The sequence below is a fragment of the Euleptes europaea genome, chromosome 2, assembly GCF_029931775.1.
Source record: "Euleptes europaea isolate rEulEur1 chromosome 2, rEulEur1.hap1, whole genome shotgun sequence".
Classification (NCBI taxonomy): Eukaryota; Metazoa; Chordata; class Lepidosauria; order Squamata; family Sphaerodactylidae; genus Euleptes; species Euleptes europaea.
In genome coordinates this window covers 135,332,332-135,356,462 of record NC_079313.1, presented here as the reverse complement: position 1 = coordinate 135,356,462, position 24,131 = coordinate 135,332,332, and the positions used below count along the sequence as shown (strand labels likewise).

Below are 24,131 nucleotides of genomic sequence, written 5' to 3'. Positions count from 1 at the left end.
TGTACTTCCCTTCCTGCAGCTGCCTAGTTGTTTGGTCTACACTTCATGAGAATTCTTATCTCGGGTTTACCTCATTGTGTTTTTCTCTAGTAGCTAAAGTGCTTTTAAGCTAGAGCTTTCCTTATTGTGATTATTAGCAGCCTTCCTCTGTTTCTGTACAGTTAGTTCTTATATTTACCTTTTTGCTCCTAATAAAGTATACTGCTTCAGGATCACCTGCCTGAGTGTGTTTGCTTTTGGGATGCTACAGGTAAACTCCTGATTCTGACAAGGGGTCTCCTTTGAGAGAGGCTGGAGGTCATAGATTCCCAAGTGAGAATGGGCGGGGCAACGGCTGGTTCATTACTGACACCGGCGTGGGCCAGCTGTACAAGCAGAGCAGGTTGAGTTAATCAACGCCTTACACTTTAAGCAGGATTTTCAAAGACGCTGCACTTCCCTACCGAGGTCTTTAGCTAGGGTACGCAACATGCATACAGCCTGCTGGACACATAACCCTCCCACACACTGAAACCTCCATCTGCACTGGAAGCCTGCATGGCGTAGTGGTTAAGAACGGTGGTTTGGAGCAGTGGACTCTGATCTGGAGAACCGGGTTTGATTCCCCACTCCACATGAGCGGCGGAGGCTAATCTGGTGAACTGGATTTGTTTTCCCACTCCTACACATGAAGTCAGGCTCTGAAGCCCAGTTGGCCCTTTCCCTGCTGTGTTGGTTTCCTCTTGTACAGAGGTGTTTTTCTCAATATAAGTGAGGATTCAAATGTATGATTCTCCACCTGCAGGTTCTTTGACCCTCTCATGACCATTGCTTCAGTTGTATGTGTAGCTGTTAGAAAGCTATAGTGTGCACTTCCTAGCATTGTTGATCCTGCTCTGGGAAGAGACTGTCTACAGCAGGGATGTCGAACTGAATTGTTACAAGGGCCGGATGTAACATATATGTCACTTGGCCGGGCCATGCCTTGCTAGCCCAGATCGAGAGTGGGATGTGTGTGTGGCCTGCTCGTGGGCCAGATAAGAGCTCTCAAGGGGCTGGATCCAGCCCGTGGGACTGAAGTTTGACACCCCTGGTCTAGAGCACGGTTCCACAACAAGTTGCCAGTGGGATCCATGACGCCCACCAGTACATCTCGGCACCCACCAAGCTTTTCAGAAAGTGGTCAGGGCCATTGTAAGGCAGGGTTTGTTACTGGCTGCCCTCATTTGAATGAGTTTTCCACTGGAGGATGAGGAGGACTGGTAAACAGCAGGGGGTTTCCTTAGTCAGCGTGTGGTTCTATTCCCCCTTCAGGATTTCCTTCTCAGAAGGTGTGAGAAGGCAGGCATTGCACTCTGCCTCTGGTGGCAGCCATTTTGGGGTAGTGCTCTCCAGCCCTCTCGAAATTTCAGAGGTGTTCACAGGGTCAGAAAGTCGGGGACCCCTGGCCTAGAGGGTGCCTGTTGTGATTAGCAGCTACGCAAATGACACCCCACTCATTGGGAACAACCCCTATAGGGCTTGAGAAGAGCAGCATCCATGTCCAGAAGTGCACGTCCAAAATGGGCCATGAAGTGTTTTATCGAATGTTTTCGTGATTACTGGTTAGTACATGAGGCAGTTCTTTTGCAAAGGGCCAACTTAACTGGCCTGAAGATTACTGCAGTTCCAGAATTCATTTTAGTTTCATCTGCCATATTACTAGTTCAGCTTTTGCAGCAAGGCAGCCGAGTGGGGCAAATGTAAATATAAAGTTGTCATTTGTCATCTCCTAGGATTTTTTTTTCCAACAAGGTGACTGGATTTCATATCTAGAAGTGTTTTTTCCTACTAGTGAAAATCACATATGAGCCCATAGACTTTTAATTCCACTGTCATTTCAGGTTGTCTTGGGGGTACTTTGCAAACCACACATGACTTGGAAATAGTTATTTTGAATATAGTTGACTAGTATTTTTTTTCTCATTGTTTGTTTTAAATTTCCCACAGGTTCTCAAATACGGATGCAAGAGCCCAGCTGCCTTCCTGGGTCCGTCCTTATGCCAAGACGTATGATAATTTTGGGCACCTGGTCAGAGAAGTGTCTCAGTTCTTCCGCGTTGCACAGAAAATTGTAAGTATCCTGCGACGAGAGGTGAAAACCGTCTAGAGCGGCGTTGTTGAACTCAATTGTTACTTAAATGTTACATAAATGTTAAATTGTTGCATAAATGTCACTTGGTCAGGCAGGGCCATGCCTTGCCCAGGCCAAGTCGAGACTGGGGGTGTGGCTACCTCAGCTGGCTTGCGGGCCAGATAAGAGCTCTCAAGGGGCTGGATTTGGCCTGCGGGCCTTATGTTTGACACCTCTGGTCTAGAATGTTGCTTGCATTCAATCCCAGAAAGCAGGAAAGGGATTATTGTTATGAAAATCCTCCTAGGATATCAGGACGACCACTCAATATTCACAGTATGCTTTTGGATTCCGAGATGCTTTAAAAATCTCTTTTTTTAAGTGCACCTCTGGATTGCAATTTAGTTATTTGATTATTTAGTTATTTAAAACATTTTTATGCTGCTTTTCCACCCAATCAGTATTCACAAAATGGCAAACAATTTTTTTAAATCTAAGAAACAGTTAAAAATTATTAACTAATTCAATTAAAACACATAAACAAACAACACTAAAGGGAGGGCCTGTAACCATTATTGAGTGTATGCCAAACAAAACAAAAAAGCCTTCATCATCAAAAGCTGTGGTTGGTTTTAAAAGAAATGGGTGTGCCACAGCATCTGATTGTTTAGATGTGCAACCTATGTGCTGGAAAAGAGACTACAGAATATGAAGAAACAGAATGGTTTCCAATTGGCAAAGGTGTCAAACAAGGGTGTATTTTATCTCCCTGTCTGTTCAATCTGTATGCAGACCATATCATAAGGAGAACTGGATTAGATTAAAATGAAGGTGGAGTGAAAATTGGTAGAAGGAACATTAAGAATTTGAGATATCCAGATGACACCACATTAGTGTCAAAAAACAGCTAAGACTTGAAATGACTACTCATGAAGGTTAAAGCAGAAAGTGCCAAAACAGGATTACAGCTGAATATCAAGAAGACAACGGTAATGACTCCAGGGGAATCACACAACTTTAAGGTTGACAATGAGGCAATTGATATTGTTTAAGATTTTCTGTTCCTTGGCTCCACCATCAACAAAAAAGGAGACCGCAATCAAGAAATCAGAGGAAGACTGAGTCTGGGAAGGGCAGCCATGAAGGAGCTAGAAAAGATTCTTACTGGTAAGTGTAAAGATGTGTTGCTGGCAACCAATATCAAGTTAATTCATGCCATAGTATTCCCCATTACTATGTATAGGTGTGCAAGTTGGACAATGAAGAAAACTGATAGGAAGAAAGTAGATTCCTTTGAAATGTGGTGTTGGAGGAGAGTGTTACGGATACCCTGGACTGCCAAAAAAACAAATCAGTGGGTTCTAGATCAAATCCAGCCTGAACTGACCCTAGAAGCTAAATGACTAAACTGAGGCTATCGTACTTTGGTCACATTATGGCAAGACAAGAGTCACTGGAAAAGACAATCATGCTAGGAAAAGTGGAAGGCAGCAGGACAAGAGGAAGACCCAGCAAGAGATGGATTGACTCTATAAAAGAAGTCCTCATTTTGCAAAACCTGAACAAGGCTGTTTATAATAGAACATTTTGGAGGACAGCAATTCATAGGGTCGCCATAGATCGAAAGCAACTTGACGCTCAGAAAACAAATCATGCCTGAATTCTCCCTAGAAGCTAAAATGACTAAACAGAGGCTATTGTACAGTGGTCACATCATGAAAAGACAAGACGTCCTGGAAAAATTGTAATGTTAAGTTGAAAGCAGCAGGAAAACAGGAAGACTAAACATTAGATGGGCTGACTCAAAAAAGGAAGCCGCACCTTCAGTTTGCAAGAGCTGAGCAAGGCTGTTAACGATAGGCCGTTTTGGAGATTGTTAATTCATAGGCTTGATGTAAGTCAGAAGCGACTCGATGGCATTTAACGCACCCACACAATATTTGTATCAGTCAGGCAGTGCTTCTGTTTTGGTGTCATCTGGTAATTTGGTGTTCTCTCTGCTCTCTTATAGTACAGTGGTGTGGTTTACTTGTCATAATTTAATTAAGGAATCAGCCAGTTCTGTGCAATGCCTGCCATATGCACAGAAGTGCCTGAGTGCATGCAAAGGACTCTTCATCCTATGGACTAGGTCTTCTGGAAACGCACACTTAACAATTCCATTTGTGTGCTAGTGTCAGACCCCCACATGTGTGGACAGGGAAATGAAAGGTTAAAAGGATCAGGTAGGAGGCGATATGAAAGTCCTCTACCTGAGACTCTGGATAGCCACTGCCAGTCTGAGTAGACAGAATGAATGCATTTTATTTGCAATCAAAGACCAGTTAAATACATACTGCATATGATAACCATTACGGCCTTTGAAATAAAATAGAATGTAGAAAATTTAGCTGTTATCTGTTTTCTATAAACAAAACAGGCATTAGGTTTCTCCACTTTTGAACAGTATTTTAAGCTCAACTTTATCTGCATCTTTGCTTTTTAATTTTCTACGTATTTTAATCTGCGCAATGCAAAATTTGTCAACCTGTCTTGTAATTGAAGGGTTTTCGTCTGCCAGTGAGTAGACAGTACTGACCATGTTGGACCAAGGGCCTGACCCCTGTGTGTTCATGCATACCTAATTCAGAAGTGGAGCCATGAAATTATACTATTATGCTGCCTGTCTAACCTGGATTACAGAATGGATAAAATATCCCAAAAACAGACATGTTATTGTAGAACGAGCGGACCTCGGACAAGGTTTTCACAAAGTTCTGTGGGATTCTACAACAAAAATTCAAAAGGACAAAGCATCAGAAGATTGCGATATCAAAATGGCGTTACTGAAAGTGTGGAAAAAATATAAAAAGAGAATAAGTCCCTCTCCACCATCTATAATGTCGCCAATCGAAGCTTATCATGACAACGTCAAACTGAAACTGGGTGTTTATCTTACTTATAATGATATGATAGAGCCCACAGGAGAAATTAAAAGCTTAATTAAACTCCAAGAAAAATTCCAAAATCTAAACTGGCTGACTTACTTACAACTGAGGTCCAAATTACAAAAAGACTGTTTGCATCCTCGGCCATTTCGTGAACCAACAGAATTTGAGCAGATAATATCCAAAAGGGACTCTCATTTACTACGAAAAATTTATAAACTCCTCCTGAAATACGACACAGAAGAAGAACAAGTGAAAGTTAATATGACAAAATGGATGCAAAATTTTGGAGAAATGATCAACATGGATTCATGGGAAAAACTTTGCACTTCTGAAATGAAATACACTGTGTGCCAAGAAGTGAAAGAAAATTGGTATAAAACATTTTATAGATGGTACTTGACCCCCAATATGCTTTCCCAGATGACTTCTCCCGGAAAAAGAGGCGCCTGCTGGAAATGCCAAGACACGGATGGTTCCTATTTTCATGTTTGGTGGACATGCCCAAAATTACAAATATACTGGAAAAGAATCCACCGAGAACTTCGGTTGATACTAAATACAAAGATAACATTTGACCCTAAATATTATCTACTTAGTATGGTGCCACCAAACTTGTCTTCGAAATTCCATTACGTTTTTAAATATGCTACAACTGCAGCCAGAACGGTTCTGGCAAGAACTTGGAAGCAAACCCATATATCTGAAATAGAAGACTGGAAAGAAAAACTGTTGGAATATGCTAGTATGGCTAAAATGACTTTTGAGCTAAATTTAAAGCCTAATGAGTCTATAGAGCAATTTGATGAAAAGTGGGCATCATTTTATACTTATATGAATTGTAGCTAATTGAATGAAGTACGCTGGCTTGAACATCTATAATAGGCTATGTATTATTTAATATGTTTTAACTAAATGTTAAGTAATTTTTAGATTTTTAATGATAGAATACCAGCGTGGCATAAGTAGACTAACCGAACGCCATATTACAATCATTTCTTAATTTAGAGAATGTATCACAAAGTATGATAACTGACTAAAATTCTAGCTCTATCTAACTGAGTTTATTATCCAATGAAAAATGCTATATTGTATTGTTTTTATATATATAACGTTTTACCTTTCCCTTTTTTCCCCTTTCTGTACCCTCCCAAATATATAAATAAAAAACCTTTTTATCAAAAAGAAAAGAAAAAAAAAGAAGTGGAGCCATGGAGAATATGAGTGTTTTGTATGCAGTGATTATTTGGGGACATTGGTTTCTATTTATTAAAGGATATTCACTTAATTTAGAATTTTGGGTTTTACAAATAACAAGTTTGTTTTACTTATTTGCCTACCTTGCCTGAAGCTTCTTAGCTTTTCTAAGTTTTGGATTGGTTGTAGGTTAATTCCTGGCCCCCACCAGCACACCCACAGAGCTTTTCCAGGATCTGAATGAGAATGAGGCCAGATGGGCGCCAGAGCCCAATCCTGTTCGGGGGCATCTGGCATTTTGCCCATGAAATCCAATCGGGGTTTTGGTGGATGCAGCGTTGTGACTCATTTAGTCTTCCCTGTTTGTGCCAGTTTTTTTGCATACAAGTTTATGTTTTTAATTAAGAGTAAGCTTTGAGTGTTTTGTTTGGCTTGGTTTTTCTTTGTAAACCTTACTGGGTTTATGTAGAAGAAGAAGTGTTGGCTTTTATATGCCGACTTTCCCTGCCACCTAAGGAAGAATCAAACCAGCTTTACAATCACCTTTCCCTTCCCCTCCCCACAACAGACACCCTGTGAGGTAGGTGGGGCTGAAAGAGTGTGACTAGCCCAAGGTCACCCAGCTGGCTTCATGTGGAGGGGTGGGAAAACAAACCCAGTTCACCAGATTAGCCTCCGTCTCTCATGTGGAGGAGTGGGGAATCAAACCTGGTTCGCCAGATATGAGTCCGCTGCTAAAACACGGGGTCATCTGCTAAAGCTGGAGGGCGAGAGATTCAAAATAGATAAAAGGAAGTATTTTTTCACACAACGCATAGTTAAATTGTGGAACTCCCTGCCCCAGGATGTGGTGATGGCTGCCAGCTTGGAGGGCTTTAAGAGGGGAGTGGACATATTCATGGAGGAGAGGGTTATTCATGGATGTTAGTTAGAATGGATATTAGTCATGCTGCATACCTGTTCTCTCTAGTATCAGAGGAGCATGCCTATTATTTTGGGTGTGGTGTAACACAGGGAGGATGGTGCTGCTGCACTCGTCTTGTTAGTGGCTTCCTAGAGGCACCTGGTTGGCCACTGTGTGAACAGACTGCTGGACTTGATGGGCCTTGGTCTGATCCAGCAGGGCCTTTCTTATGTTCTTATGCTCCAAACCACTACTCTTAACCACTACACCACACTGTACTATATTGGATTCCAGCAGTCTTCAGGGATGAAGCAAGGAAGCTAGTAACCTTAGCTGTGGAGATGAGGTCAAAAACACGAAGGCACTCCATGTGAAGTTTTTTGTTTTAAGCTTCCGAGATCTGATTAGATCAAGTATCCAGACCTGGGCGAAGGAAATAAAAAGAATTTCAGTTGATTTCCTCATTGCATCCATTGTAAATCACACTTAAAAAGTGCATAGGTAGGGGAACTTGCTCATTCATGAAAGTTATGTCTAAAAAGTACTAAGCGTGTTACATTTCAGAGGGTAACCGTGTTGATCTGCTGTAGAAGAGGTAGATTTGAGTCCATTAGCACCTTGGAGATCAACGAGGTTTTGGGGGTATGAGCTTTTGAGAGTCAAAGCTCTGGTATCTGACGAAGGGAGCTTTGACTCTCAAAAGCTGATACCCTGGTCTTGAAGGTGCTACTGGAATCAAGTCTAGCTCTCTAACTATGTTATGTGAAACTTCACTCCCGTGATTCCCTATACATTTCTATAGTGCCGTGACCTTGCCAAAGGATTCAAAACAGGTAAAAGGAAATCTTTCTTCACACTATGCATAGTGGAAGACTTTAAGAGGGGAGTGGACATGTTCATGGAGGAGAGGGCTATCTGTGGCTACTAGTCAAAATAGATAATAGTCATGATGCATCCCTATTCTCTCCAGAATCAGATGAGCATGCCTGTTGTATCAGGTGCTGTGGAAGACAGGCAGGAGAACGCTGCTGCAGTGGTCTTGTTTGTGGGCTTCCTAGAGGCACCTGGTTGGCCACTGTGAGGACAGACTGCTGGACATGGTGGGCCTTGGTGTTCTGTGTTTTGTTTAAAGTAGTATTTTAAACATGTTCAGCCATGAGAAATAGAAATAACATTTTCTTGTGTCAATTACTCACAAAGGGCTTAGATTGTTTTGAGCTGCTTATAACATTAATATAGGGGACTTTCCACATTCTCTTCCTTGCTCTCCCAGATTTTGGAACAAATTGAAAGGAAGCCTATTTGCACTTAGGACCCAACTTTTGAATAAACTGAGAATCTTTAAAAGAAAAAAAAAGTCAATAAAAACAGATAAGAGCATAGGGTTGGATCCGATGGATCTGTTCTTAAATAAATACTATGATGATATCATTCTTCCTGTTTAAATTTCAAGTAGTACTTTTATTATTTCATGGTCTTTGTGGCCTGAAAGCCTACAGTACTCTGGATCCCAAAATATATACAAACTGCTTGTGTATACTGACATAATTTCTCTTTCAAAGAAGTAGGGGCAAGAAGCCTCTGACTTATTCCATATGTTGTTCAGGGCAGGAAACATTTCAGATTCTTAGGCACCATCATCACAAGAACATAAGATCATAAGAAAAGCCATGGTGGATCAGACCAAGGTCCATCAATTCCAGCAGTCCTTTCACACAGTGGCCAACCAGGTGCTTCTAGGAAGCCTACAAACAAGACGACTGCAGCAGCATTATCCTGCCTGTGTTCCAAAGCACCTAATATATTCGGCATGCTCCTCTAATCCTGGAAAGAATAGGTATGCATCATGACTACTGTTCATTTTGACTAGTAGCCGTGAATAGCCCTCTCCTCCATGAACATGTCTAATCCCCTCTTAAAGCCTTCTAAGTTGTCAGCCATCACCACATCTTGGTGCAGGGAGTCCCACAATTTGACTATGTGTTGTGTGAAGAATCAGTAGATGCCTGGATTTTTCCTGTGTTGGGAGATTCATTATTTCAATTTGCTGCCCTTTTTAAATGAACTTAATATCTTTTAATGGGAATAAAACCCAATTCTCCAGATGAGAGTCCACCGTTCCAAAACACCGCTCTTAACCACTACTCCACGCTGGCTCCCTAAGCAAGGTTGGCCCTGGTTAGTATTTGGATAGGAGACCAAGGAAGTCCACTTTCGCTACGCAGGGGCAGGCAATGGCAAACCACCTCTGATTGTCTGCCCTGATCTGGGTTGCCCAGGCTAGCCTGATCTCATCAGATCTCACAAGCTATGCAGGGTCAGCCTGGTTAGTAGTTGGGTGGGAGACCACCAAGGAAGTCCATGGTTAATACACAGAGGCAGGCAATATATACTGCTTCACTTATTCAGACTTGATGACATCTTTATGACTGGGATACCTTGCTCAGCAGGCAAGATTTCCAACATCTCCCCATTCAAAAGGGTTTAATAAAAGAAATTAAATTTTCAGATTTATTGAAGACTAAATTCAAAAGGAAAACCTGGATGGTGTTTACATAAGTAAACGTTTATATTTTATAAACCCCATCTTTAGTCATAAATATTGTTATACTGACATAAATTTGAATATCTGTATAATGGTATAATTGCATTCTGGATTTTAATGGATTTTGACCACTGAAGAAGGCCACATGGCCGAAACGTGTTTGGTCTTCGTTTTGGTCTAATTGTTTGGTTGTAATTTTGTGTCTAATTGTGTTTTGCGTTCATATTTTTAATAGAAATAATTGAGGCTATAGTAGGGCCATATACAAGTTGTTGATTTTTGTCCGTAATAAATTCATTATATATAATTACAGAAAACCATTTGCACTTAGTATTAATTTTGGCCCTTATGTATGTTTGTTCTTGACCTTAGGGTACTTAATTCTGCAGGCAATGGCAAACCACCTCTGAACGTCACTCGCCTTGAAAACATGACGACTTTGTCATAAATTGACCGCAGCTTGACGGCACTGTCCACTGCCACCATTTTGATCCTTCTACTTCTGTTGTGTGTGTGTGTGTGTGTGTGTGTGTGAAATGCCATCGCTTCCAACTCATGGCGACCCTATGAATAGATGTCCTCCAAAACGTCCTATCCTTAACAGCCTTGCTGAGATCTTGCAAACTGAGGGCTGTGGCTTCCTTTATTGAGTCAATCCGTCTCTTGTTTGGTCTTCCTCTTTTCCTTCTGCTTTCAACTTTTCCTAGCATTATTGTCTTTTCCAGTGATTCTTGTCTTCTCATAATGTGACCAAAGTTTGATAGCCTCAGTTTAGTCATTTTAGCTTCTAGGGTCAGTCCTGGCTTGATTTGATCTATAACCCAAGGGGGGGCATCTTGGCCATCTTCTGGGCACTGGGTATGTGTGGAGGAGGTAGTTGTGAGTTTCCTGCCTTGTGCAGGGGTTGGACTAGATGACCCTGGTGGCCCCCTCCAACTCTATGATTCTATGATTTTTTTTTTTTGGTGGTCCACAGTATCCGTAACACTCTCCTCCAACACCACATTTCAAAAGAATCTGCATTCTTCCTATCAGCTTTCTTCACTGTCCAGCTTCCACACCCATGCATAGTAATACGTAATACTATGGCATGAATTAACTTGATCTTGGTTGTCAGTGACACATTCTTACACTTAAGAATCTTATCAAAGCTCCTTCATGGCTCAGTACTTACTTGCCCTTTTCCCTATTCAGTTATTTATTGATTACTACTACCTGTAAATGCCATTGTATTGAGTTTGGATAGAGTGATTTTCTTGAGACCCATCGCTTTGAGAGTCCAGCTTCTAAAATTGAACATTTGGGGTTTTCCTACCATAACGCTTTCACTCTTATGTGCAGATGCCCCCACCACCATCCCGTGTTCCCTCTTGCACTGTCACGGGAGAGGATGAGTCCACATCTTCTGCTTCAGGTGCTGAGTTCCTTTCTGTGATAAAAGCCAGCAATTTGGATGACCATGTTCCGAGCCTGAAAAGGAGGAGGACGGGTAAGTAGATGCCTTTTCTGAACACGCAAAAAATAGGCAGTGATATCCCCCACCCCAGCCTATGCCATTTGTGCTGTCATCATAGAGTTTAAAGAAGTAGAAGAAGAGTTGATTTTTATATGCCGACTTTCTCTGCCACTTTCAAGCTGGTTTACAATCACCTTCCCTTCCCCTCCCCACAACAGACACCCTGTGAGGTAGGTGGGGCTGAGAGAGCTCTAAGAGAGCTGTGACTAGCCCAAGGTCACCCAGCTGGCTTCGTGTGTAGGAGTGGGGAAACAAATCCAGTTCACCAGATTATCCTCCACTGCTCTTGTAGAGGAGTGGGGAATCAAACCCAGTTCTCCAGATCAGACTCCACCGCTCCAAAGCACTGTTCTTAACCACTACACCATGCTGGCTCTCAACTGGGAAGAAGTCCTCTAGGGCCCCTGCTGCCTTTGACCTGAATGACCCCTCAGATTTGCTTACCTGAATTTAGAAGAAGGAGTTGGTTTTTATATGCCGAATTTCTCTTCCACTTAAGGGAGACTCAAACCGGCTTACAATCACCTTCCCCTCCCCACAACAGACACCCTGTGGTGTAGGTGGGGCTGAGAGAGCTGTGACTAGCCCAAGGTCACCCAGCTGGCTTCATGTGGAGGAGTGGGGAAACCAGCCCTGTTCACCAGATTAGCATCTTCCACTCATGTGGAGGAGTGGGGAATCAAACCTGGTTCTCCAGATCGGAGTTCACTGCTCCAAACCACCACTCTTAACCACTACATCAGGGGTGGGGAACGTCAGGCCCGGGGGCCATAAAAGGCCCGCAAAATCATTTGGTCTGGTCCTTCGTGGGTCCTGGCAGATTTCTAGCTCGGAAGGATCTAAGACTGGCGATCCGCCCCCTCCCGCGGACAGGAATTAGCTCTATTCAAGGCAGATGTGAGTTTGTTTTGCTGAGAAAAGGAATCTTCTTTCCCCCTTGCAGAAGAGTTATTAGCTATGGAGCTGCTAGGACTGCCCAAGAAACTGTATTAACCCTTTCCCACCCGGGCCGTGGAGAAACTTATTTCCTCTGTACTACAAGAGGGCTGGGGGCGGAAGTGGCGACAATGGAGGGGTTAAAGGGATTAGGGCCAGAATGTGCGGCCCGCAAAGGATGTTATAAATATCCAAATGGCCCTTGGCAGAAAAAAGTTTCCCCATGCCTGCACTACATCATGCTGGCTCCCATTAAATCTATGGGGTTTTAATAGTTGCATTCAACAGGCAGGAGCATGCGCACAAGGAAACTTGTCTCTTCCTCCCCAACCTCAGTTTCCCAACCACTGAAGGCAGCCAGATTTACTGGAAGGCTGTCAGACGTTTGTCCTTTGCCAGAGGCAAAACCCAGTTCAGGGCTGGGCATGAGAAGTGCCCTCCGGTGCCTCTCTGCATGCTCTTCGAATTAGCTTCCAGTTGCTGACACTTCTGAAATCAGTCAAGTGTTGAGAGCATGATGAGGATTTGGTTGCAAAAGTTGTTGATGGCTTAAACTTTCATAATCCTGGGAACTCTGTGCCCACAGCATGTGGCTGTTACCACCAGAAAGGGTCCAGCCGCTGGGTCCCTGCTCTCTCTCCCTCCCAGTTGCAGCCTGTGTTGTGGCTGTGAGAACATGGTCAAGAGCAGCCTTCTATTTGTCCTGGAAGAAAAGTGCTTGTGTGTTGACTTTACCTCTCTGTGTTCTGGATGGGCACTTTGTGCCAAACCGTACTATGTTCTTGATGACGACTGTGACATGCGAATGAAAGGATTGGCTGAGTTAGTCTTATCTGTTGGCTATGTAAAAGGGGAGTCGTTCAGATGGAAACGGGATGTAGAAGTAGATGGAGTTTGGATTGGGACCTGTTATTTTTCAAGGTTTGCTTTAAAATTCCCACTATTTCCCTAATGCTGTGAACCATGTCAGTTGAAGTATCCCTCTTCATTTTTTCCCCTTTAATCCCTTTTAGTGAGCCCACATAGTGTAGTGGTTAAGAGTGGTGGACTTTAATCTGGAGAATCGGGTTCAGTTCCCCACTCCTCTACATGAGCAACAGTTTCCACAATGAAAACAGACACACACAAAAAAGCATTCAGTTTCTCTGCCATCTCCCCATCTTTTTTAAGCCAAACTTACATTCCTTTGACATTCAAGGGTTCTGCTGCCTCCCTAGCCGATTTCCTAACCCTAATATATTTGAAGAAATTCTTATTGCTTGTCTTAATGTTTTTAGCAATCTGCTCCTCGGATTCTATTTTTGCTCACCTTATGGTCAACTTACATTTGTTTTGCAAGAACCCATGCTCCTTTCTGTTTACCTCATTGGGGAAAACGTTTCATCTTTCGAATGCAACCCTTTTAGCCTTTTATGGCTTCCTTGCGTTGTCAACCACAAAGGCATCCTTTCAGACTTCGTGGTACCTTTCCAACCTGAGGTGTCCATTCTATCTGGGTTTCAATTAGTGTAGTTCTACAGCTTCCAGGGAGAAGCTTTACAACATTACAAACCAACTCATGCATGCAAACCAATTCATGCTTGTAGTGGAAACAGGGCAATTTGTGCCTTTACTGGAACAAAGCCTTCCTTACAATATCCCCAGCTTTCAGTCTCATGTGGACAAGAAGTGCAGTTCGTTTCTATTAAGCTGAGTCCTGCCTTTTTCCAAATTAAAATGGGAGGCGGGAATACGCTTATTTATTTATTTCAATTTAATACCCTGCTCTCCCCAGCCAAAACCGGGCTCAGAGCGGCTTACAAAGGAATAATAACCCATTTAGTCAATAAAACCATTAAAACAACATTTAAAATAGTCCTATAAAATTATGTAAACTGAGTATCCTAAAATTACTTAAGGCGCCTCTAAAATGTAAATGAATGGGTGAGCAGACGGAACTAAGTATAACAGCTGTGAGGGTTAGGGCGGCCAGCGACATTTAATTTGTGTGGGTGTGTACGTAAAGTACCATCGAGACACAGCCAACTTACGGTAAACCCCCCCCAAGGGGTTTTCAAGGCAAGAGGCTCTCAGAGGTGGTTTGCCATTGCCTGTACTTCCTTGGTGGTCTCCCATCCAAGTGCCACCCAAGTGCCTCCCTCCCTGTTTAGCTTCTGAGAACTGACAAGATCCAGGCAAGCCTGGAACATCCAAGTCAGTGTCTATATTTAATTACTATACCTGAAATGGTTTATTTTTTATTTACTCAGTTTATAACCCTCCCTCCTTGCCAAGACTAGGCTCAGGACGGGGAACATCAAACATATAATATTAATAGTAAAAGTAATAATTATAAAATTAAACAATGAAGCCCAATTAAAAACCCTTAAAAACTCCAGATGGCGCTTAATTTGGCCCATAGTGCCCGGAATAAGCAGTAGGTTGCCCCCCCCCCCAATAATGAGAATAACATAGAACGGGGGGGGGGATAGGGTGTTTACCTTTAGTGTGTGTGAGAGAATTGCTTCCTGCCCGAGGAGTGCCCACATTCAGATCTAAAATGACTATTGTACTTTTGTCACATTATGAGAGTCACTGGAAAAGACAATCATGCTAGGAAAAGCGGAAGGCAGCAGAAAAAGAGGGAGCCTCAACAAGAGATGGATTGACTCAATAAAGGAAGCCACAGCCCTCAATTTTGCAAGATCTGAGCAAGGCTGTTAAGGATAGGACGCTTTGGAGAACGTTGATTCATAGGGTCGCCATGAGTCTGAGGTGACTTGGCGGCATATAACACACACACACACACCACACACAGTCTCTTGTACTTTGGTGCTCATTTGCAGCCCACGTTGATCCAAACGGCCAGCCACCACTGAGTTCAGGTCAAACGGCAGGTGATACCTGGAGAACTATCGTCAAGATGGCCCAAGGGGTTTTTTTAAAGGTAAAAGCAATCCCTGGGGTGTGTCATCTGAGTTGAGGCTACTAACCCTTTCTCTGTGTGCCACCCCCCAGCCCCCAAGCTGATAGTCAAACCTGGCTCTCTCTGATCCTAATCTGGCATGCTTCCTACTACACCATGCTGGCTCCCTGCTTTTAAATAGAAGGTGCTGCTCCCCAATGGTAGGTTTTTATTAATTCCAGGGCCTTCTGAGTGTGTTTTGATCAGCCTAAGTGGATGTAGAATCAGAGTTGGAAGGGTCCATTTAGGCCATTTAGTCCAACCCCCTGCTTAATGCAGGGTCAACCTAGAGCACCCCTGACAAGTGCTTGTCCAGCCTCTGCTTAAAGGCTGCCAGTTAGGGGGAGCTCACCACCTCCCTAGGTAGCTGATTCCACTATCCAACTCTTACTGTAAAAAAAAAGTTTCCTAATATCCAGCTGGTGCCTTTCCTCCCTTAATTTAAACCTGTTATTGCGAGTCCTATCCTCCTCCTGCCAACTTCAGCCAGTCCTGAGCAGAGAAAAAATCAAATATGTACAATCGGGTTATAAGGAGTTTCCTGTTTATGTTCCTTGTTATCAGATAATGGAGTGCCCCTCCTGTGTGTGGAGTACGATCAGGGTCCAGCCTCCTCAAGAAAGCAGCCCGGGACCCTCCTGGATGCGCTGGAGCACAATGAGTGGAGCTGTGGAGCGGCAGCGAGGGAAGAGGACTTGCCAGGAGAAGAAAAGGTATGTATGCACAGTGCTAACAATCCCTCCCTTCCCCTCCAAAAGCCTGCAGCACAGTAATGCGTCGCTGCTAGGCTTAAGGGGTGCTGCCCAAGAGCTATTCATATGGTACAGAAAGTGGACGCACTGGTTTTTAAACCTGGTTTGGGCTTTATTAAGCTGCCCAAATAGCCCTGACTAGCCTGTTATCATCAGAGCCTGGAAGCTAAGCAGGGTTGGTCATGGTTATTTCCTGGGTGGGAGACCACCAAGGAAGGCTGGGGTTGCTATGCAGAGGAAGGGCAATGGCAAACTTATTTCTGCTCGTTTCTTGCCTTGAAAGCGCCACGGTCTTGGGGGTCTCCAGGAATTGGTGGCAACTTGACGGCACACAGCAATGATGATTGGCTGTATTTGAGGCACATTCTAGAGGACCTCTGGTAGATTTTCCATGTTTAGGGATTGAGTTTGAATATCTGTATATCTATTTCTTAAGTGTGGACAGATCTGCGGATATCTAAGATCTGGCCCACACCGAGAGAAAGGATCCCCCCCCCAAACTTGGAGGACTCCCCAAGTTTGCAAAAAAAAATCCTAAAAGTTAAAAAAAAATTATATTGAGGGGTTTAACCCCCCCAAAAAATAATAACGTTATGTGGGCATGCATAGATTACTTACCTGTGCAGTTGATGCAGTGACTCCCAGGGGCCCTGCTCCCAATTCAGTGCCTCCAGAGAGCCTTGCTGGCTGCAGGAGACCCTCCTGCTAACGCAGCAGCTCCTGGGGGCCCTGCCCCTGATGCTGCAGCTGAAGAGGAGGTCAAGGCACGGAGGGGAAGGGGGGGAGAAATACTTGCAGATGGGACACACACATCGGTTTTCGTGAGAGCATGTCAGACATACCAGCTTATAAGTAAAGAGACTTTTTGAAAAGCTTGTCTGGCTGTTAAGGACTAAAAAAGATTTCACATTCGAGGAGTGTTTGAGCTGGCTGTCTTTATGTTGTTTCAGTTTATCTGTTTCAATTTATTTTTCCCCTTCTGACTGATGTTGTTTTCCACACCACCTCTACCATTTAATGTGCATATTCAAATCAAGTCAAGTGAGAGGAAGTAGGTAGACATTGACACCGTTTGGATTTGGATTGTCAGCTTTTCTTTGTTCTTAGGGAATTCCCAAAGATTCCAGGACCAAAAAAACCCCGAACCCTCCTTTCGTTTCTCTGTTTGTTCTCCATGAAACATATGTCTTCCAGAAGGTCACATATTTTATTGCATTTGGTGATCCCGATGGGAGAACAAAGCTGTTCTTTGATGTTGAGTTGCATCTGGCTGGGGAATGCAGAGCAGAAGGTAGGAAGTTGTATTAGCATTGTTATCTTTTTCAGGCAAAACGCCTGTCAACTCTTTCCCTTCAGTATGAGAAGAAAGTCGCAGATGGACAGAAGGGAGGCAGGAAGAAAATCAAGATAGTCAACAATCTGGTACGTGATGCCGGAGCCCGACCTGAGAAGCCATCATGGGAATATTCATACATGGTGTTTGCAGCCCTTTGTGTGTGTTAAGTGCCATCAAGGCGCTTCCGACTCATGGCGACCCTATGAATCAGTGTCTCCTTGGTCTCCAGCTTGTGATGAGAATATGGACAGATAAATGCTTTAGGAAGAGGAACTCCCTGCCTCAGGATGTGGTGACAGCTGCCAACTTGGAAAGCTTTAAGAGAGGAGTGGACATGTTCATGGAGGACATGTTCATGGAGGAGAGGGCTATCCATGGCTACTAGTTAAAATGGATACTAGTCATGATGCATACCTATTCTTTCCAGGATCAGAGGAGCAGGCCTATTATATGTGAGGTGCTGTGGAACACAGGCAGGATAATGCTGCCGCAGTCATCTTGTTTGTGGGCTTCCTAGAGGCAGCTTGTTGGCCACTGTGTGAACAGACTACTGGACCTGATGGGCCTTGGTCTGATCCAGCAGGGCTTTTCTTATGTTCTTATAAAAAACGCTTGAAAGAAATCCAGGAGGCCTACTTCTTTCCTGGAGCATGCCTCCATTCAAGCGACGTGGATGTCCTCTCTGAAGTTGTGACTAAGAATCAAAACGCAAATACAAGCACTTGGGGAAAACCCCTAGTGTAAAGGTTTAAGTCCTGAAGTGTCTCATCTTCCTCTGAGTCTTACTTGGCCAGTCATGACACTTGGCCAATATTTTGCTGCTTGCAGAAACAGAGGGGAGGGGAAATACTTTTGTTCAGTGAGCTAGATCTTTGAGTGAAAAAAAGATGTTTTTTCTCTTTGCCAAGGTTTGACGGTCTTCCTCTGATTCCCTTTCCCTGTGTTCCCACTTCTCTTTGAGAATGGCCAGATGGCACAGTCATATGGAGCAGAGATGCACATGGTAGCAGCAGAAATAATTCCCAGGTCATTTGCTCGGAGGAGTCTCAGGGAATAGCCTTCACCCAGACTATAGCAGGGTAGTCAGTTCAGCATACCAGAACTTGAGTTCCACACCCTGTGCTTCTGACGGAGCACCTGCCGCTGGTGAGCAGCAGATACATTTCAATTGCAACTTACCTTCTAGAAAAAGAAGGGATAAGGAAGACACCCACATGAACTCGTGAAGCTGCCTTATAATGAATCAGACCCTTGGTCCATCAAAGTCAGTATCGTCTGCTCAGACTGGCAGCTGCTCTCCAGGGTCTCAGGTGTTGTCTAGTCATAGAGGCAGCATTACACCAACAACAAAGGGGAGGGGGACTTTACCCTCTACATCAGAATTAAGTACCCAGAAGGTCAAGAAAATATAAATAAAAGTAAAAATCCAAGGCCAAGGTTATACACTCTAAAAATAATGTAAGTACAAAATCTGTATGCATTTATCTCAGGATAAAATCTAATGCCACATATAACACATACAGGGCACTGCAGTAGCCTACCAAATTAATGTATGAGTACCAGAACTTGAGTTCCACACCCTGTACTGCTGACGGAGATCCTGCCCCTGGTGAGCAGCAGATACATTTTAATTGCAACGTACCTTCTAGAAAAAGAAGGGGTAAGGAAGACACTCCTGCCATTATTTTCTGTCTGGGTTGACTTCCCTGCTTGGGTCCTAATGAGAAGGTGTTCACAGGATGTAGTGATGGTATCACTTTACTCTGCTCTGGTTAGACCTCACCTAGAGTATTGTGTTCAGCTTTGGGCACTGCAGTTTAAGAAGGATGTAGACAAGCTGGAACGTGTCCAGAGGAGGGCAACAAAGACGGTGAGGGGTCTGGAGACCAAGTCCTATGAGGAAAGGTTGAAGGAGCTGGGTATGTTTAGCCTGAAGAGGAGAAGACTGAGAGGGGACATGATAACCATCTTCAAGTACCTGAAGGGCTGTCATAGAGAGGATGGTGCCGAGTTGTTTTCTGTTGCCTCAGAAGGTCGGACCAGAACCAACAGGTTGAAATTAAATCAAAAGAGTTTCCGTCTAAACATTAGGAAGAACTTTCTAACAGAGTGGTTCCTCAGTGGAACAGGCTTCCTTGGGAGGTGGTGAGCTCTCCTGCCCTGGAAGTTTTTAAGCAGAGGCTAGATGGCAATCTATCAGCAATGCTGATTCTATGACCTTAGGCAGATCATGAGAGGGAGGGCATCTTGGCCATCTTTTTGGGCATGGAGTAAGGGTCACTGGGGTGTGTGTGGGGGGAGGTAGTTGTGAATTTCCTGCATTATGCATAGGGTTGGACTAGTTGACCCTGGTGGTCCCTCCAACTCTATGATTCTAGGATGCTACCTAGCTCCGAGTCTTCTAACGATGAAAGGATTTTAAGATTTGTTTACAAAACGTGGAAATCTGCAAGGGCAAAGATGGAACAAGCCCCCCTCCCCCCAAAAAAAACTGCTGAAGGGAAGGCTCCCCCGGTTGTAGGTGGGGACAGAGTCGAGAACAGAGATCCGGGTCCCTCCCTCCCTGCAATTGCTTTGGAGGCAAGGAAGGGCCTTGGCTCTCTTTTCCCCGAGCCGGTCATTGACCAGAGAGAATTTGATCTGAGACTGCCTGTCAAAAGTTGGCCATCATGGACTTTCACACTCTTTTCCCCTTTCTCAAATCGTGGCAGGCTAGTCATGTAGCAGAGCCCCTCGAGCCCAAGAAATCCAGATCTGCGGCTTTCATTGCAGTGGTGAAGCGGTCCCTCAGCCGGCTGAATTTCGACAGGTTTTCACAGACTCTCCAGCGATACACGAAAACAAACGACTTCGATGCCCTGCTGTCCCAGATGAGCGCCCTTTTTGCAGAAGACCCAGAAAAGCATATTCTGTTGAGAGGTAAAATGTAGTCACAGTGGACATTTGCTGTTGTTCCAGGTGGGGGGGGGGGCTACTTTGTGCGTATGTGTGAATAAAGTACGGTACCCTGAGGTGGCTGCCTTTACATCAGCTTTTGAAAAGTAATTTAAAATCCCTGAGCAGGTGTGTGGAGCAAGCTGGCTGCTAGTAACTTTCTTCATATTGTGGAGGAAAACAGCACTGGACTCGATTGGAGGTTGAGTAAGGTTCTGACATCACACTTGAGAGCCAGCGTGGTGTAGTGGTTAAAAGCAGTGGTTTGGAGCGGTGGACTCGGATCTGAAGAACCGGGTTTGATTCCCCCCCTCCTCCGTATGAGCGGCGGAGGCTAATCTGGTGAACCGGGTTGGTTTCCCCACTCCTCCACATGAAGCCAGCTGGGTGACCATGGGCTAGTCACAGCTCTCTTAGAGCTCTCTCAGCCCCACCTACCTCACAGGGTACCTGTTGTGGGGAGGGAAGGGAAGGTGATTGTAAGCTGGTTTGATTCTTGTTTTAGTGGTAGAGAAAGTCGGCATATAAAAACCAACTCTTCTTGTTCATAGAGAGCTCCAAATTGCACTTGCTTAGCTAATTTTTGTTTTGAATAAGGATTCAAGGAATGTGGTGGTTCATACTTAATCACTGGAGGGGGGCCTTCCATTTATGCAGCTTGAACCTGTTTGGAGCTGCTTGATTGTGGGAAGGCGGATGGTGATTCTAGGTCTGCAGGCAAGACAGAATGTGTCAAGGAGCAGGGTCTGCTCAATGCGGCCTATGTTCTGCTGTGTGGCTATTGGGACTTTAGCTGACCGCATAACTATATGCCTATAACAAGTCATGCCTATAACTTGCCCTTTTCCCGGAATGCCGCCGCTTCTGATCCAGCACCTAGCTGTGAGTTCAGTACTTCTCTTTCGCCATGGCCTCAGGCTCCTGATTCCTATGTCCACATGGGCATCGGTTCCCCAGTGGTAGTGGGGTGCTCCCAAAGCAATGTTTTTTTAAAAAACTTCACAGCCAATCAGAAGCCCAGCTGGGCAAAAGCTCCACCTGGCCCCGCCCACTTTCAAAAAACACTTGATGGGTGCCAGGAAAGGTGTCAGCAGGCACCATGGTGCCCATGAACACCATGTTGGGCATCTATATATCCCATTGTATCCCCTGCACTATATCTCAGCGTGGTGTAGTGGTTAAGAGTGGTGGTTTGGAGCGGTTGTCAGCCCTTGGCCCACAGAACCAGAAATCACCACAAAGTCATATAGAGTCCAAACAGATGGTTTTTACTGATCAAATAGGCATACAGTGCAAACGGATAAAATGACAGCTCTGAGAGGCTCACTAGCTGGGAGATATTATAAGGCAGGCAAGGCGGGAGATTACACGCATGAATACAGTTTCCCAGGAGCTGAGTTCCCAGGCCTAGGCATGCGACCTTGGGGGGCAGACAACACAGCACAGAGACAGAGGCAATAACGAAACCGAGATAGCAGCCTGACATTCTGCTCCCCTCAAGGCCCCCTCCCAGTTCGCAAGGGGGCTGGCCTGTTCGGGTAAGCAATGTGAAAGGCGTCGACGAGGTCGGGGGCGGAGACATCCCGTGCGCGCACCCATTCGTCATAGGCAGGGGGGAAATGTTTCCAACGAACTAGATATTGCAGATTGCCATGGTGAATACGGGAGTCAAGGATCTTGGAGACTTCGAAGTGTTCTTCCCCCCCCACCATGATGGGTTGCGCAGGCGGTGGGTCCGGATGCCACCGTGGAGAAGCAACATGGGGTTTGAGGAGGCTTATGTGGAAAACAGGATGCACACGCCTCAAGGATTTGGGGAGAGCCAGTTCCACTGTGACAGGGTTTATGACCCGAGTAATGGGGAAAGGGCCAATGAATTTGGCGCTGAGCTTATGGCACGGTTGGGTGGAACGGAGATTTTTGGTGGAAAGGTAAACCAAAGCACCCACTTGCAGATCACCCCCGGGGGAGCGATGTTTGTCAGCTTGCGCTTTGTATTTACGTTTGGCCCGGTCGAGGTTGCTAACGAGCCAGGGCCAAGTGGTACGGAGGGCGTGTGCCCAGGAGGCAATGTCGGGGTTCCCCTCCCCCTCTACATCATCTGTAGGAGCGATGGGACTGAAATCTTGTCCATACACAGCAAAAAACGGGCTAAAACCTGTGGATTGATGCATGGCATTATTGTAGGCATATTCTGCTAAAGGTAACAGTTCCACCCAGTTATCCTGGTGGTAGTTAACATAACAACGCAAATAACATTCAAGTACAGCATTGACACGTTCAGTTTGACCATCAGTTTGAGGATGGTATGCACTAGACAATCCCTGTTCCACCCCCACCAACTTGAGGAAAGCTTTCCAAAACTTAGAAACGAAACCACTTCCGCGGTCACAAATTATTTTACGTGGAAACGAATGTAAACGAAAGATATGCGTCACGAAGAGGCGGGCCAGTTTCTGAGCAGAGGGGATCCCTGCGCATGGAATCAAATGTATTTGCTTAGAAAACAAATCAGTAACAACCCACAACACAGTTTTACCCCCACTGAGAGGGAGATCAGTCATGAAGTCCATAGCAATCACTTCCCAAGGTCTGCTGGGCGTTTCAAGAGGTTGTAGCAGTCCCGGGGGTTTGCCCTGCGATCGTTTCGCAGCGGCACAAACGGGACAGCTGCGGATGAAGGAGTCAATGTCGGAACGCATGCCCCCCCACCAGAACTGTCTGCGCAATAAGTGAAGGGTCTTCAGAAACCCAAAGTGCCCAGCTGTTTTGGCTCCATGAGCTAAATGTAAAACGTCTTTCCGGAGAGCTTTGGGTACATACAATTTTGAGTCTTTGTACCAGGACCCCCCTTGTTCCAAAACACCAGGAGGTAGGGTATGAGCGGAACGTTCTAAAAGGCACTGGTCCCGAAGGACAGTTAAAAAGGATTCGGAGATGGGGATTTTGGAGGGAGCCCCCCCGTCGGTCATGGAGATCTGAGAAACAGTTATAGGGCTAGTGCTTACGTGCGGCGGCGCGCAGACTGCAGGCGGCTGAGCGGTCGGAGGGGTAGGAGGGGCGGGAACTCCGGTCTGTTGCGGTGGCGGCTGGGCAGCCGGTTGGGCTGGCGGAGCTTGCGAGTTAGGGAAGGTGTGCTGATGCTGGGATCGGGTTTGCACAGCCAGCATAGGTAGGGCCCCACGTTGCATAGGGGTGAACAGAGAGTTGGTGGGTCTCTCGAGTTTTACCGGATATTGTGGTAAACGGGAGAGGGCATCCGCGAGGACGTTCTGCTTCCCAGGGACGTGCTTCAGGGTGAAACGGAACTGAGCAAAGAACTCCGCCCACCGTTGTTGTTTCGCCGATAGCTTATGGGACCCCGTGAGGGCAGCTAGATTTTTGTGATCGGTCCAAACTTCAAAGGGTACTGTAGACCCTTCCAAGAATTGCCGCCATAAAGTCAGTGCATGATGAACTGCAGAGGCCTCTTTCTCCCAGATGGGCCAGTTTAATTGAGCGTGCGCAAATTTTTTTGAAAAGTAAGCGCAAGGGTGAAGAAGACCGTCCGGTCCTTGCTGGAGGAGAGCCCCTCCCATGGCTACATCGGAAGCATCGACTTGCACAATGAACATTCGATTTGGGTCTGGGTGCCGTAGCACCGGCTCCGAAGTGAAGAGGCGTTTGAGGGCCAGAAAGGCGGCTTGGCATTGCTCAGTCCATAGGATTTTTGCGGAGGGTAAGGCAGCCGAGCTTACTTTTCCCTTAGTTTTCAGCAGGTCCGTAATGGGTAGAGCCACTTGGGCGAAGTTAGGGATGAATCCCCGATAGAAGTTTGCAAATCCCAGAAATTGCTGTACTTGCTTACGGTTGGTGGGGGGAGTCCAATCGAGAACGGCTTGGACTTTGGCGGGGTCCATGCGAAGACCTTGGTGGGAGATGATGTATCCCAAAAACGTGAGTTTGCTTTGGTGAAATTCACACTTAGCTAGTTTAGCGAACAGTTGATGGTTACGCAGGCGTTGTAGAACTTCTCTGACCAGAGTCACATGCTCGTCCATAGTTTTCG

General features: G+C 45.2%; 1 protein-coding gene across 1 annotated transcript in view; it reads left to right on the top strand.

The window, feature by feature from the left end:
* The window catches only part of RTEL1 (regulator of telomere elongation helicase 1), a 157,696-nt gene that overhangs the window by 87,277 nt on the left and 46,288 nt on the right, over positions 1–24,131 (top strand). The window contains exons 24-28 of the mRNA XM_056844911.1: positions 1,969–2,092; positions 11,007–11,154; positions 15,626–15,774; positions 17,140–17,235; positions 19,861–20,068. Of these exons, the coding sequence (XP_056700889.1) occupies positions 1,969–2,092; positions 11,007–11,154; positions 15,626–15,774; positions 17,140–17,235; positions 19,861–20,068 (725 nt within the window). The remainder of the gene's footprint in view (positions 1–1,968; positions 2,093–11,006; positions 11,155–15,625; positions 15,775–17,139; positions 17,236–19,860; positions 20,069–24,131) is intronic.